Source organism: Capsicum annuum, chromosome 1, assembly GCF_002878395.1.
Source record: "Capsicum annuum cultivar UCD-10X-F1 chromosome 1, UCD10Xv1.1, whole genome shotgun sequence".
NCBI classification, from domain to species: Eukaryota; Viridiplantae; Streptophyta; class Magnoliopsida; order Solanales; family Solanaceae; genus Capsicum; species Capsicum annuum.
This window is the reverse complement of record NC_061111.1, coordinates 20235502-20252115: the sequence shown is the minus strand read 5'-3', so window position 1 is coordinate 20252115 and position 16614 is coordinate 20235502. Positions and strand designations below refer to the sequence as shown.

Genomic DNA, 16614 nt, shown 5'->3' with positions numbered 1-16614 from the left:
TAGTGATGATTTTATATTGGGTATTATATACCTAATTGGTCTGAAGTTTCTAAGATTGCTGGTATTAATGCATTTAGGGATGAGTCAAATATAGGTTGAATTAGAATTAGGGTCCATGATGCCAGAGGTAAAGGTATTAATGCAGAATTGGGTAACAACAGGGCCCAGGGTGTCCCAATTTCTTTGATAAAAGAAAGAGTGAAAGCTATCAGGACCAGGGGCTTTATAGGGCTTGAAAGAAAGGATAATACTCTTTATCTCCCGTGGAAAGAAAATACTTTCCAAAAGTTCATGGTTAGAACTCTCTATAGAACCCCTAGAAGAGGGGTTTGATTTGGTGGACAAATAGGAGAGAGAGTGGTCAGTGCTAAAGAAGTTTTTATAGAAGGTGATGATATGATCCTTGATCTCCCTAGAGGAGTGGATCCAGTTACCACAGTTATCCTGGATAGCATTTATCATATTATTTATTCTTCTATTAAGTGTAGAGATATGAAAGAATCTAGTATTACCATCACCCTCAACTAACCAGATAATTTTAGAATTAAGTCTCCAAAACTCCTATTCATGTCTAAGAAGATTACTGAAATCTCTGGTGAGATTTCTCTCCAGGTCTGGGAGAAAATAGCTTGAGTGGTAAGATTTAGACTTTTGTATGCCAACTAGTCTGGAAAATACCTTTCCTTTTGGAAGAATATGTTACCAAAAACATTTCTATTTCAGGATTTGATGGTGTTCTCAAATTGAGGAATGGCCTCAGAGAGAGGGGTTCTAGTATTAAAGGTGTCCTAGACAATTTGGGAGAAGATGGATTGAGTTCACCATATGGATTCAAGTCTAAAAGGTTTATCCTAGATAGCATAAGACCTGACAAGTTTTATAAGCATGGGACAGTGGTTAGAATAGGTCCTAGGCAGATAAGAAATAGTAGTCTCAGAATACAAGTGAATAAAGGACTCATTTGCTATGTATCTGCCAAGTCTTTTGAGAATGAGACACTTTTTGTTCTTATACTTCTTATTAGTCCAAGTGAACTTGATATCTTTGAAACCTAAGTCTATAAGCTTATATTGGTTAATACACTCAGAGAAGGAGGAGGCTCTGTTTATGTTGATTCTATTGCCACCATTTTCTCTGATGCTCTGAGAACCTCATTAAAGTCCCCCTAATGAACCAAGGTGAGTCACGAATGGACTCAGAAAATTCAACAAGGGTAGCTTAGAGGTTTAGCCTAATGTTATAACCATTGATAGCATATATAACAGTAAAAAACCAGGGAGAAGAGAGAGAAGGTACCTTAACAGCCACATGAATGCCCTAAGGGAGAATGGTAATGTCCTGGATGCTAAGGGATGAATTATACCATATGATAATAATCCCCCCGAGTTTCCAAAAGTAGGGAACTAGATTTGACTATCAAAGCCCAAGGTCTCAGCAATGGCTTTATGATCAGCCATTCTAGTTTCTAGCAAGGCAAGGATAGAGGGCTTGTGGATGTTTACCATTGACTGGAAATGCCTCTTGAACTCAGGGTTATTCGCCTCTCTAGCATTCCATATTATTGAGGTTAACACTGGAGGGATGTTGGGGTGTTGTGTGGTCTCCGTGATACCCTTCCCCTTGTCCAGGGTGGTTGGGGAAGGGTTCATTGGTTCCTTTCTTTTTTTGGATATTGGAGCAAGTTTAGAGGAGTAGAAGATTTCCGGTCCTGGTATCTTGATCTCTATTTCGAATTTGGTTTACTCCGAGGGGAGTAGTGCAATCAACAGCTCGCTGATAAGGTCTTCGAAGGTTTGAATGATGAGTCTTCCTAGTAGCACCACTTCTGCCTTTGGGACTTTTAGAGATGCCAATAGCTTTTCCATTTCTCTATTGTTTGCTTGGAGCCTCCATTGTCTTTGGTCTCTTAACATTTCTACTTTCACTTGAAGTAATGGGGGATCTTGGGAGGAGGTAGATGGCATTACGGGGAGCTCCTCAAAGAATTTCACAAAAGTTGGACCCTCCTTCAGAAGGTATGACATCCTAGGTGGAAAGAAAAGAATGCTCGAGACCATGTTGTTCAATTCCTCTGAGATCATCGTTAGATTTATTGGAGTCTACTGGGATTGGTTGACTATGCTCATAAAGGTCCTCATCCATATATTATGACTGTATTGGAGCAGTCCCTGGTTCAGACCCTCCATTACCAGCTAGGTTAGGTAATAAGGGTCTTGAATCAATAGGAAGATGGTTTGACCATTCAGTACTATCTTTAGAGGGATTACTTGTTGAGATAAGCAAATCTCCAACCAAGATGCTGGATGGTGAGTCAATGCCAGTGGTTTATAGGTGAAGATAATTGGTGGAGAAGGAGGTTGATAGAGGGGGACAATTGGAATTGATGTTTGAGAAGTTTTCATTTTGAGTTAAGATGGAAGAGGAGTGAAAAGCAGAAATAGAATCTTCAGAGGAGTCTTTTGAGTTCCTCCTACCGATCCCATCATTACATTTATTGTGTGCATTAAATGCAGCACTCTTGGAAGTGACATAAGAGTGATTGATTGGAGTCGGCAAAATGCAAGATTGAGATACTGGCATTTGGCTGCCAGATGAAAAGTAAGAGAGAAAAGGGATATTTGTACTCTGAGGCTATTTTTCTGAAGTTGAATTAGTCTTAGTAGGATTAGTAATGTTGGGCTCTCGAGTTGGGTTCAAGGAGCTGGGTTGTTCATTAATAATAGATTTGGGCTGCAAATTGTTTTAGCCCAATAACAGAGATTCAGTTTGATGATTACTCAGAGGTTTGGGCTGCAAATTGTTTTGGACCAAAGTGATACCTAAAGATTCTGCCCTCTCTAGCCTTTTCCTATTGGGAGGATAGGCTCCTTGTTTCACTTTACTGGGCTATTTTTTGGGCCCATAATATTTACCCGATTGGTGAACGGATCCATTGAGAATGGAATCACTATTCGAGGGAAATTTCTCCTTACCCTTATCGTCACTGGGCGGCAAGGATTGGTGGCTCGAGCTAGCCTGGTTAAGAGAGTCTGGATCGAGAAACTTACCTGAGTGGGCATTAATCTTTTTTTCCTTGGTATCTGGCATGCTTCCTTAGTGTGTCCTAATTTCCCGCATGTCTTACACAAGAACCCCTTTCCCTCGTAGTGAATTTGTTGTTTATGTGTACCGATTGTAACGGTGGCTTTCTGTAGAGCTTCCATGGGGACCTGTATATAAATTCGGGCATATCTAACACGTAGTGTCGCAGAAGTACAGGCATCTACCTTGAGAAGACGATCGATTTTTTCCCTGCCCTTTGGAGAAGGGAGGCGTCGTAAAATTCAGTTGGCAGCAGGGGTAACCTGATCCAAATAGCGGTTGAATCAATTTGGGATTTACTGGGTACGAAGTTTGGTTCCCAAACCCTAATTGAAAGATACGCCCCAACCACAAACCAGGGGCTCTCCCGAATGACCTCTTTCTGTGAAGCTTCATCAGTGAATTTAACAGTAAAGAACTCGAGATCAAGGTCGATTAAGGAGAAATCTCGTACAAGTAAATTTTATTTTGATAGTATGGAAATGTAATGGAAAATTTTAAAATTTGATTTAATAATATAATGTAAATAATATGGTCTTAGTTTTTATTAATTTATATAATTTGACTCAGTTTCTTTTGATAGTATTTATCTAAAATCAAAATCAAATTAATTTTTAAATTAGAATTTAAATTAAATTTAATAATAAAGGTATCTGGTGTTTTCAATTTTCAATTTCCTTGGATTTTTCAATTTGGTTGACACCCTTAAATCTGACAATATTCTTATACAGTATTATATCCGTCAAGTAAAACTAAATATGCATTTCGATCGCACCTCTGATCGCCAAAAAGTCAAAAGTCAACTTCTAATTCACCACCTCATTTTTCCGATGTGTCGAATTCTCATTAGTCTATTCTTCCACAAAACCCAATTATATTGTGACAGGTGGACAAATTGAATGTGATCCCATCGGCGCAAAAATTTCAGTGTAATAAAGTGGAATACAAGGACTATAGTACAGTATACAGCTCGAATTACGTGGAAACATCAAGATTTGTCTTAGGCAGTACCATTTTTAAGTAAGCGTTTGTCAACGAAAATTAAAATTGAAGTTGAGCTTGGAATTAAAATTTGACATATTTTTGCCCTTATATTTTTTCTACTACTATATAATAAGTCACAATAAGCAATTGAATTAGGTTACTCATGATTGACATGTTTGCTTCATTTACTTCAATTGTGATTTTACATATTATTTATTATAAGTCATTTAGGTATTAAAAATTTAAAATATTTAATAAAAAAATTAAAATAAGCATTTATGACATGATTATTTTAGCTGTTTCAACCGTGATTTTACTATATCACTCATATTTAATTATTATATGTTATTTAAATATTAAAAAAATTAATAATATTTAATAAAAAAATAAAATAGATATAAAATAATAAATTATTTTTTATGTTTTAAATTAACTCGACGTTTTATATGAGACCACTTCAAAAGATTTCATAAGTATTTGTTATAATAATTTTATTATATTATTTCTAATGAGTAGAATAAAAGAAAAAATATTATAAATCACAAAAATAAAAATTTAAATAAATATAATTAACTATCACTATTAAATAATTTAAAATATTATTTTATAAATTTCATCAAATCTAAATATAAAATCTTAAAGGATTGAGCCTTTTTATAAGTACACAAATAAAACGGAAGACTTCCGACTAATAAGTATACAAATAAAACGGAAGACTTTCCGCTTCTGCGGCTTTAGTTTCAACTTTGTTCAGCAATGGCAATGAAGAAATATGTAATTCTCTCAATTTTTCTACTCTCTGTCATTTTCTTTAGAAGGGGGTTATCTTTAGACAGCAAATCCGTTGAAGTCGAAGAAGAGGATCTCAGTTTCCTGGAAGAAGAGGATTCTGCTGCTTATTCAGATTCCAATCATCCATACGGTGGCCAGCATGATTACGAGAACTATGAAGATCTCGAGGATGACTCTTCAGGTGATGGACACGACTCGTACGAGCCCCCGGTAGTGGATGAGAAGGATGTGGCTGTACTGAAGGAAGGGAATTTCAGTGAATTTATTTCGAAGAATAAGTATGTTATGATTGAGTTCTATGCGCCTTGGTGTGGTCATTGTCAGGCACTTGCACCGGAGTATGCTGCCGCAGCCACTGAGCTGAAAGGAGAGAGTGTTATGCTTGCTAAAGTGGATGCTACTGAGGAAGCTCAGTTGGCTCAAAATTACGATGTGCAAGGATATCCCACAGTTTTCTTCTTCATTGATGGTGTTCACAAGCCCTACAATGGTGAAAGGAATAAGTAAGTTTTCTTTTCTTTCTCACTTGATTCTCTCTAGTTTGACTTTCCGGCGGAGTTAACATTTTCCTCTTCTCTATTTTTTTGCTCTTGCTTGTTAGTGGCTTGTGGTTTTTAGTTTTGAAAATGTTTCTAGTAATGCAATTTCTTGTCAGAGTGCATCTTAATCTGCAGTTCTTTCGGAATTATTGGTTAATGCTGCAATGAATTGGTAATGTGCTCTAAGCTGAACATGTTCATAGGGATCTGAAACCTATTAATTTTCTGTATGTTGAAAATGTTGATTAATCTCATTTAATAGAATCTTGGAGATCGAGAATTGTACTCATTTGCTCTCGGGTTTTAGAATGTACATGTAATTTAATTCATGTAGCATGTCTCTTACCATATTTTCCTGGTTGCACTTTTGTGTTTGATACAAACAGTTAATTGTAGTTACTTTTAAGTCACCTGATTGTGTAAATATTGTTAAAAACATATAAGAGTTGAATTCTTTCCTTCCGTATCATATAGATATTCCTATATTCATATCCATTTTTACTTTGTTATAGTCCAAAGTAGATTTTGTAACGAACCCGAATTCTCAACTCAACAATCAATACACAAAGTGAACGAAACTAATCAACTTTGATTAATACGGAAAGGAGAAATTATAATATGAAGATGAGGAATAATAATAAACGGGGATGAGAGGATTAGAGAGAATTGGGGATGAGAAGTGTTCATTGTCTTTGCCTAAGCAATTATCACAATTTGCATAAGCCTATACTTTCTAGAATGTGTTATTTATTAACCCGTATCCCACACATAGCACTTAATGTGGTATTGGGGTGCTTTAACTGATTTCGGTCCATTCATAACAGATTTTCATTTATTTTTCATCGCAGGGATGCTATTATTTCATGGATAAAAAAGAAGACCGGGCCTGTTCTATCCAACATAACGTCTGTAGAGGAGGCAGAACGTATCTTGAAAGATGAGAAAAAAGTAGTTTTGGGTTATTTGAATGATTTAGTGGTAATTAAATTCCTCTATCCAGGCTAACAGTTTTCTTTTCGTTATTGGCTATCTTCGGACTTGAATGCAGTTAAGATTATGGTGATTAATTTGTATTGCTTTCCTTCGCTCAAGCTAAAGTGGCTTTAGTTTTTGTCAATCGAACAATATGATACTATTTGAATCATCATTTTTTTTTATAGATGGCAAGAGAAGTAGCTGAAGCTTGCTAACTAACCTCGGAATTGATTGAATTTCTCGACTTTAGGTTTTATTGGATGAATTTTTGATGTCTCATCATATTCAACTGCTATATATTCTTACTACTAGATGTACCACAGGATATGAAGGTGGATATGGCTTTTGTAAATTTGATTATTTGGGGATTCAAAACCTGGCTAAAGGGGTAAAAGAAGATTTATACAACAGATTAAAAAGAATATACATGGAACCCAAATTTGTGACAATTGGCAGGTAATATGGTGATGTACAAAGTTGGTATGCGAGTTACAATTACGTGGGTAATACTATGATAATGCGACTGAAGAATATAATTATCATTTTCGCAATATTATTTGATGAAGAATACCATGGCTAGATGGAAAAATATTATGTGTAATTTTTAAGAAGAAAAATGGAACACCAGAAAAATCAAAAGAGATAGATGGCTGTTGAGTTCCTTTTTCCAGAATGTGTAGCATTATAAATTTTTGTGCAGAGGATCTCTTGGACATAGCCTCTCTACCTCTACGAGGTAGTGGTAAGGTCTTCGTACACTCTACTCTTCCCATCCCAGACTCCACTTTTGGGAATTCAGTGGGTATGTTTTTGTTAGTTTTGTTGTTGTAGCATGATAATTTTGTTTAAAATCATGTTACGTGTTTGCAGGGTGATAAAAGTGAAGAGCTTGCTGCAGCTGCTGCACTTGAAGATGATGTCAACTTCTATCAGACTGCCAGTCCAGATGTGGCAAAACTCTTCCATATTGATTCTCAAGCCAAACGTCCAGCTCTTGTCATAATTAAGAAGGAAGCTGAGAGTATCAACCACTTTGGTTAGTTTGGTTAATGCAATTATATATGCATTAGCCATTTCATTAGAGAAGAATTTACCAATGCATGCTTTCTTGCAGTTGGTGAATTCATCAAGTCAGCAATAGCTGAGTTTGTTTTCGAGAACAAGCTTCCTCTTGTCACCAATTTTACTCGGGAAAGTGCCTCAGAGATATTTGAAAATCCCATTAAGAAGCAGGTGATCAATTGAGCTAACAATAGCATGCTGATCTTTGGTGTTTTTTTCTTTCTTCTGTTTTACATGTTCTCTTTCTTGTTCACAGTTGATACTTTTTGCCACTTCGAAAGATTCAGACAAGTTCTTGCCAATATTTCAAGAAGCTGTGAAAGCTTTTAAAGGGAAGGTGATAATCTTACTCTACTTTCAAATATACTGTATTATGGGCATTAATGAATGCCTCGTATGTGAACAAGGAAGGAGAAGAAGAGATTTTCCAGGGGAGAGGGGTTTTTCTCACATGTTTTGACATATGATAGTCCTTTGGAACATGCTTAGAAGAAAGAAAAGCCTTTATTTAGCGCAGCCCGTCTCTTTATGAAGCATAGGTTTTACGGCCTGCATAGTGTGCTTTAGTCAATCTCTGACTCGATGTCTTTTATGTGTGTTTTTAAACCTTTCCTTGTAGCTTATCTCTGTGTTTGTTGAAATCGACAATCAAGATGTTGGAAAACCAGTTTCAGAGTACTTTGGTGTTAGTGGTGATGCCCCCAAAGTAAGATATTTTTTGTATACCGATCCTTGCAAATATTCCGTTTTTAATGTCCATGAACTTCCTAGGATCAGCTTGAGCTTTGATGCAGGTCCTTGCATATACAGGAAATGAGGATGGGAGGAAGTTTTTACTGGAAGGTGAAATAACCTTGGATGGTGTTAAGGTTTGTTGACTGCTAACTTTAGAATAAAACTTTTGGATAAACCGTGTAGCGAAATCAGGATGTACTTCCGCTTGTGTTAAATTACATTGAATGTGTATATGAGTCCTTTTGTACATGAAGTATTCTTTTAAAATAAAACCTTCAATTGTGACTTATCAAAAATAAAGAAGAACTCATAAAAGGTGGGGGGTTGGAGGGGAGAAAATAGATCATAAAAATCGGAAGATTGGAGCAATAGGTCTTTCCTTCTAAAAGTTACATAGAGTAAAATGATTTATCAAATTAAAATTTTGATTTTATGATGTTAGCATCGATTAGTTAGTCAATTTCCTTGAAAGGAAAAAAATTGTTTCCTAGGTGATGAATGGTAAAGCATGGCATTAATTGGTGGGGAACAATGGAATTCAGTTTTGGAGTTCTGGGTTTAGCGAATGAGATCTTGCCCATTGTGAAAAGTCCAAGATTAGGACGTTGAAATATAGGCCTACAGCGCTAATCGTGGATACCCATTCACACTTTATTGGCAGGGTTCTCTCAGCTAATATTTACCTTTCTGTCTTAACATTTATATATAATTTTTTAATCTGTTTTGCAGTCATTTGGGGAGACATTTTTGCAAGACAATTTAAAGCCCTTCTATAAATCTGATCCAATCCCTGAGACAGTAAGTCTTTTTGGTTGTTCAGTTATTTGCCAACATTAAGCTTCAGATCAGTTTTGGTTTCTTATACCTTTTGATCAAATGCAGAATGATAGGGATGTCAAAATTGTGGTTGGCAATAACTTTGACGAAATTGTTTTGGATGAATCAAAAGATGTTCTTCTTGAGGTACTAGATATCTTCTACTAAATGTGTGCACGTATTAATCAATGATGCAAATAATTGGACGAAAACTATCCGATTTTTTTGGAGGTAGTTCTGGATGTCTAATTAATGATATTGACTTGTGATCCAAAACAGATATATGCTCCTTGGTGTGGGCATTGTCAAGCACTAGATCCCATATACAACAAGCTTGGCAAGCATTTAAGAGGCGTTGACTCCCTTGTTATTGCCAAGATGGATGGTACAACAAATGAGCACCCCCGAGCGAAGGTAGTTTTTGACCTTTTGTCACTTCATCATTTGATTACGTTGCGTATTCTTAAGTCCAGCAAGGGGTGTGTCAGATTCTATATCCTAGAAATATGTTTGCCAGTTACTTGTAAGTTATACTGCATTCTTGTGTATGTATACCAACATTTATCTATAAGAAAGGAAATTTCTAAAGAAGCTAAGGATTTGTTGAAAACATAAGTAAATAAAAGTATCCTGCAAAACCGCAGACCGCGTAAGCTTTTAAAATAGATGGTCACACTATTACACATGGTATCAAAGCATGCAAAGGTCATTTAAGTACTTCATTAGATATATCTGCAACCAAGCACTAAATAGTCTAGTTATATTATGTATTATGGCAGATACAAGTTCGGCTCAGTCACTACCGCCTACTCTTAGTGCAGCTATAAATTCAGTCACAAGTATACTGTTGATTTTTTAGCAATTAATCAGCTAAGGGAAAATCTTCTTGTGTGACAAACAGACTATAAGCTTTCTTTTCTATTAACTTTGCTCTCTAATTTAGGTTACTGTGCTTGTGCATTGTACTGGAATTGTGTGCTTGCTTCATTTTTAGTCGTGTTTCCAATGTCCAAAACACTGGGTAGGAGGAGAATGTTGCTTCATTGTTTATTTCTCATGAATGTTCAGGTTTGTTAAAAGATTGTATTATGAGAAAATACACGTTAGAGTTTCTGGAATGTTGTTACCTACTTAAATGCTGAAGCAGAATAGGTATGAGTAAAACAGAGTCATTTTCAGAGTGCTATTTTGCCTCTGACAGTTTTTACAGGTAGGGAAGCTTAGGTGGGAAAAAGTGCTAATTGTTTTACTATTATTTTTACTTCTCGGAAGGAAGTGGAGGGACAGGGGGTAATTGTTCTTATTCAAGCTTTGGGTTAACAATTCATTGACTAATTGCAGTCTGACGGATTCCCAACACTTCTGTTCTTCCCAGCTGGCAACAAGAGCTTTGATCCGGTGAGTGTAAACTAAATGCTTTACTAAAATTATGTTGCTATGCTTACTTACTCTTTACTTGTTAGAAACGATAGCTGATGCATCCTTATATGATCATCCTGTTCTCCAGATTACTGTTGACACAGATCGTACAGTGGTTGCCTTTTACAAATTCCTGAAAAAACATGCATCTACTCCGTTCAAGATTCAAAAGCCAGCCTCAACGCAGAAAACTACAGAGTCTGATGTCAGTTCAAGCCAAGAGAGCACCAATAGTGATGCTAAGGATGAACTGTGAGATTTTGTTGGTTCTAGCATATTAGTCAGTTTGGCTATAGAAGGGAATTCCAAGCATTGGATTAAAGACATCAGCATTGAAATGTAGGTAGAGAATAGAAAGTAGGAAGGGACTCCAAATGCTCTCTTTTGATGGTTTGATATTTTAATTTCGTTTTTTTTTGTTGGCTGAAAATAATGTTATGACTTATGGTGTATGGGAACAGGGATGGATGTTTCTTGAACGAGGTTGTTGCAATTTGCAAATTGACATGCCCTTTTTAGTTTGTTCTTTTCTTTCTTCCTTTATTTTGTTGTGACATCTATGGGAGCAAGTTGTGCACCAGTTTAGATCCGATATTGCAGATTTGATGATAGGTTTTGGTACACTTGATGTTTATATCAAATTACATTAGTTTATTGTGGTTATGTGTATGTCAATCACTGCTTTGAAACAAGTAATGAATATGAATAGAACATTAATTACTCCCTCTGTTTCGTATTAGTTGACCTTCTTACTAAAAAGATTTATTTCAATTTAGTTATCTCATTTATGAAATCAAGTGAATTTTATTATCTTCTTCCAAGACTATCCCTATTATTAAATGACTATATAGAGTGTATAACTCATTTTCAAAACATAATCAATAAGGCTAATTTGGTAAATAAGCACCTAACTGATATTTTCTTAATGGGTGTGTCAAGTCTATAAGGGTCAACTAATACGAAACGGAGGAAGTACTATTGAGCTTTGAAACAAGCAATGAATATGAATAGAACATTTATTAATTATGAACTTACATAATTTACGGTGCATGGAGGTTTTGATTTTGGGGAGAGGAATGAAGAGGGAGCTGCTCTGTTGGATTTTGCGAGGGCCTTTGGGATGGTGGTAGTGAACTCAAACTTTCCGAAGAAGGAGGATCACTTGGTTACCTTCCGAAGCACGATGGCCAAGATTCAGATTGACTTTTTCTTGCTTAGGAAGGGGATAGGGCGCTGTGTAAGGATTGTAAAGTCATTCCGAGTGAGAATCTTTCAACTCAGCACAGGCTTCTGGTGATGGACCTGGGTATAAAAAAGGATAAGAAGAGAAGGGGCGGAAAGGGTCGACCCAGAATGAAGTGGGGTGGCTTGACGCCAGTGACTGCACTGGAGATAGAGAAAAAGGTGGCGGAAATAGAGGTGTGGGAGGGTAGGGGGAACGTAGATGGTATGTGGGATAGGGCTTCCTGGTGCATCAAGGAGACTGCTAGAGAGGTGTTGGGTGTCTCGAGGGACCGGGATGGATAATATCGGGGGGACTGGTGGTGGAATGAAAAAGTTAAGAAGAAATTGGAAACTAAGAAGGGGGCGTATGTTAAGTTGGTTGAGAGTAAATGAAGAGGAGAAACGGGTAAATAGGGAGGAGTACAAGTTAGCTAGGAAGAAGGCTAAGTTAGCAGTTACGGCTACTAAGACGACAATGTTTGAGAGCTTGTATGCGGGGTTAGAGGAGAGGAGCGAGGAAAAGAGGTTGTATAGGCTTGCTAAGGCTAGAGAGAGGAAGGGTCTTGACCTCGATCAAGTGAAGTGCATTAAGGGAGAGGATGGTAGAGTGCTGGTGGAGGACGTTCACTTTAAGAGAAGATGACAGTCATATTTTCATAGTCTCTTGAATGATGAGGGGGACAGAGACATTGTGTTAGGGGAATTGGAGCACTCAGAGGAGTGCCATGATTTCAGCTATTGTAGACGCTTTAATGTGGAGGAGGTTAGAGAGCCTATTCGTAGGATGAGAAGGGATAGGGCGACGGGGCCTGATGAGATTTCAGTGAATTTTTGGAAGTTTTCTGGCTGGGCTGGGTTAAGGTTGTTGACTGAATTATTTAACGATATTTTTAAGACTGCAAAAATGCTCGAGGCTTGGAGATGGAGTACTATGATTCCTTTATATAAGAACAAGGGTGATATCCAGAGTTGCAACAACTATAAGGGTATTAAGTTGTTGAGTTACACTATGAAAATCTGGGAGAGAGTGATTGAGTGGAGATTGAGGAGGATAGTGTCTATCTCAGAAAATCAGTTTGGATTTATGCCTGATTGGTCGACGAAGGAGGCAATTCACTTGGTGCAGAGACTGGTGGAGCAGTATAGGAAAATGAAGAAGGACTTATATATGGTGTTCATCGACTTGGAGAAGGCGTACGACAAAGTCCCTAGGGAGGTTCTGTGGAGATGCTTAGAGGTGAGTGTGGTCCCGGTGACGTACATCAGATCGATTAAAGACATGTATAATGAAGGAAAGACTCGGGTGAGGACGGCGGGAGGAGATTCAGAGCATTTTTCTGTGTTGACAGGGTTGTATCAGGGATCTACTCTTAGCCCATTTTTATTTGTGTTGGTGATGGATGTGTTGACGCGACATATTCAAGGAGATGTGCCTTGATGTATGCTTTTAGCAGATGATGTAGTTTTGATTGATGAGACGCGTGGTGATGTGAATGACAAATTGGAGGTTTGGAGACAAACCCTTGATTCTAAAGGGTTCAGTTGAGTAGGAGCAAGACAGAGTATCTGGAGTGCAAATTTAATGACTTGAGGTAGGAGAATGAGTGGTAGTAAGGTCTGATTCTCAGGTTGTTTGTAAAAGGGATAGTTTTTAGTATCTCGGGTCCATGACTCAAAGGAATGTAGAGATTGATGAGGATGTCTCCCACCGTATTGGGAAGAATGGATGAAGTGGAGGCTCGCCTCAGAAGTGTTGTGTAATAGGAAGGTGCCGCCCAAGCTTAAAGGCAAATTCTACAAAGTGGCAGTCCGTTCGGTCATGCTATATGGAGCGGAGTGTTGACCAGTCAAGAATTTTCATATTCAAAAATTGAAGGTGGCGAAAATGCGGATGTTGCTTTGATGTGTGGGCTTACTAAGTGTGATAGGGTTAGGAATGAGCTTATCTGAAAGAAGGTGGGAGTGGCTTCGGTGGAAGACAAGATGTGGAAAGTTCGGTTGAGTTGGTTCGGATATGTGATGAGGAGGGGCACGAATGCCCCAGTTCGTAGGTGTGAGAGACTAACTTTAGATGGTTTCAAACGGGGTAGGGGTAGGCCAAAGAAATACTGAAGAGAGGCGATTAGACGTGACATGGAGCAGTTACAGCTTACTGAGGACATGACCCTAGATAGGAAGGTATGGAGGACACAAATTAGGTTAGACGACTAATGCATGTAGGTGAGTCGTAATCAGTAGTTAGGAGAGATTTGGGGTAACCGAGCTGGGAATCTTAGGGCTAGGTCTATAAGTTGGAGCTGCTAGTAGGAGGGGATGGGGGTGGGGGGTAACTTTGATTCGTTAGTATAGGGGTATTACTTTGTGGGAGTCGTATTTTTATTATTCCATCTTGTTTCATGCTTTATTATGAATTTGTTTACTATTCTTTGTGTTGAACCGGAGGTCTATCGAAAACAACCTTTCTACTTCTCCGGAGGTAGTGGTATGGACTGTGTACATTTTATCCTCCCCAAATCTCACTATGTGGAAATACACTGGATTTGTTGTATAAATTATTTCATGTTTATTTTCTATTTATTTCATATATATATATATAATCTATATCTATAATATAATAATATATTAAAAGTGTGAAGATCCTTAGAAAAATAATTTGAATTTTTTGCCCTTCATTAAAAGACTCGGAAAGAATTGACATAGAAGCCACTTTCCAAAACTATTTTGTCAAATACCTACTTATTTTCTTTTCCATTTAGTTTTTAGGATTAGGGTCCAAAAATGTATAAAAGTGGGATCCACATGTGGGCCAGGGGTCTTTTCATCATTTTTCAAACTTTGAGAATTAAATAAACTACACCTAACACCCTCCACTTCTTTCAATATTAAATAAACCCCCTTCTCTCTCCTCTTCAACTTCGACTCTCCCTCTACTTTCAAGAAATTTCTCCCAAGCACCATTTTTTATTCTTCTTCTTCTCCAGCAGCAAAGGACTCATTTTGCGTTGTAAGGTAAGTTAAGATCAAGTTTCGATTATTTGTTGATTCATTTTATTGGCTTTTATTGTTAACCATTTCGTAGTGCTGTAGTATAGGAATTTTTTTTCGAATATGATTGATTAAATAGTTAAAATATGAGAATTTTATAGGTAATTAATTTGATTCTGAAGCAATGGTTGAGTCTTGATTCGGTAGTTTTGACAGATTTTTTCGTCAATCGCGGTATTGAATTTTGAAATTTTTGTTAAGGAGTTTTTCTTTAGTTCTGGTATTTTTTGGGTACTGTGGTGTTTAATGATGGGATAATTATTAATTTATGAGTTATTTTGGCTATTTAATTGGAGCAGTGACCTGATTTTATCCGTAAACTTGTGGTCTATGAAATAAAAATACCTTAGATTTAAAATTCTTTAAAAATAAGATTGATGAAATAGGCAAAATTAAAAGATTAATAGCTAATTAGTTTGATTTGTAGTAATAGTTGAGTTTTGATATTGCATGTTTGAAAATTTTTCATTCATCACGCTATGAACTGTTTAATATGGGTAATTCTTAGTTATTTTGGCTTTTTCATTTGAGCATTGAATTGTTTCTATTAGTAGACTTGTGTTCTATGAATTGAAAGTGACAGAATTGTTGAAGAAGAAGCTGAAGATGGAAAGGAAGAAGCAGCAGACAAAGAAGAAGGAGAAGATGAAAAAAATGGACAGAAAGAAGAAAAAGAAAAAGCAGGCAAAAAAGATGTGGTCATGGATATCGTTGATTTCAACAACGATAACATTTGTGATGATGAGGAAAAAGATATTTGAATGCTAATATTGCTAATGTTTCAAACTTTTTTTAATTTGACAAATAATGGAGTTGAATGATCTGTTGTTAGGATATGACAAATATTTTTTTATATAAAAATTATTATGATTCTGCATTGAATCTGTTTTTATCAAACTATATTGTTGCATGGAATTTGAATATGCATTGTGTTGTCATAACTGATACAGTGTATGATTGACATCATATTTAATCTTTCATATACTGTTAGCATAGTCTATCATTATCATGCTACTCGATTTTAAGTTGATGTGTAGTTTGATCAACTATGATTCTATGAAAAACAGTATTGACATTATAGAAAAATAGAAATATTTTTATTTATTCAATCTCACTACATCCATGTTACACCTTTCCAAACAACAAATACTAGCATTATACCACATAACATCATTTTTAGGTCATTATCCCTTTCTTCGGTCAAAATTAATTTTTATTTTAGTTGATTCCTCTCTATTTGGGTGTCTTGTAACAATACTTTCAAGTGATCCCTCTGCTATTCGTCTTCTTTGAACAAAGTCATGAGAAAATCTCTATTTTCTTCGTATTCTCGGAGCATTTGTAGTAGATGAAATTTTGCCACGCCATAAAAGTTTGATGTCTCGGATCCCGAACTCAACGTTGATGGACTGCTTGGAGGTTATACATCATCAAGCCATTTAAAAAATTAGCATGAGCCATTATCCTAGAAAATAATAATAATAATTACATAACGATTTACTTAATTTTAAAAGACATACATGACTCACCTTCGCAATTGCACAGTTATAAAATTTTGCGATATGAATTTGAGTCCGTGCGTGATGTCTTCAAGACAGCCGCATTTTCACAATGACAAATTAGAGTCTTTTTAGAATTGAATGTTTGAGATGCTTGAGACATTGGAGAATTTTAAAATAAAAAAAAAAGTGGATGAAATAAAATAATAAGGGGTGGAGGACTTTATATATGAAGTAAAAAAGAAGTATTAATATTGAAGGAATACAAAATTAGCCATTTGTTACCATTGGAACAATAATTGTATTTTTTGAACTGTTGATGACATTTAATAAACTGTCATTAATCATTACCTATATAAATCATCAACGAGATATTAAAGTACCGTAGACACTCGTAATCGATGGACCCTCAATAACAAGTTTAAAAAGAAAATAATTAAGTA

The 16614-nt window shown here is 36.3% G+C and overlaps 1 protein-coding gene across 1 annotated transcript; it reads left to right on the top strand.

Moving 5' to 3' along the window:
* The first annotated feature begins 4711 nt into the window (after nt 1-4711).
* LOC107869421 (protein disulfide isomerase-like 1-4) lies at nt 4712-10921 on the top strand. Its single transcript, XM_016715964.2, has 12 exons — nt 4712-5360; nt 6245-6374; nt 7242-7407; nt 7486-7604; nt 7690-7770; nt 8053-8139; nt 8228-8302; nt 8898-8966; nt 9051-9131; nt 9264-9398; nt 10326-10382; nt 10492-10921. The coding sequence occupies exons 1-12, from the start codon at nt 4822-4824 to the stop codon at nt 10657-10659; spliced, it is 1707 nt and encodes a 568-aa protein (XP_016571450.2). The 5' UTR covers nt 4712-4821; the 3' UTR covers nt 10660-10921.
* Nucleotides 10922-16614: the final 5693 nt, after the last annotated feature.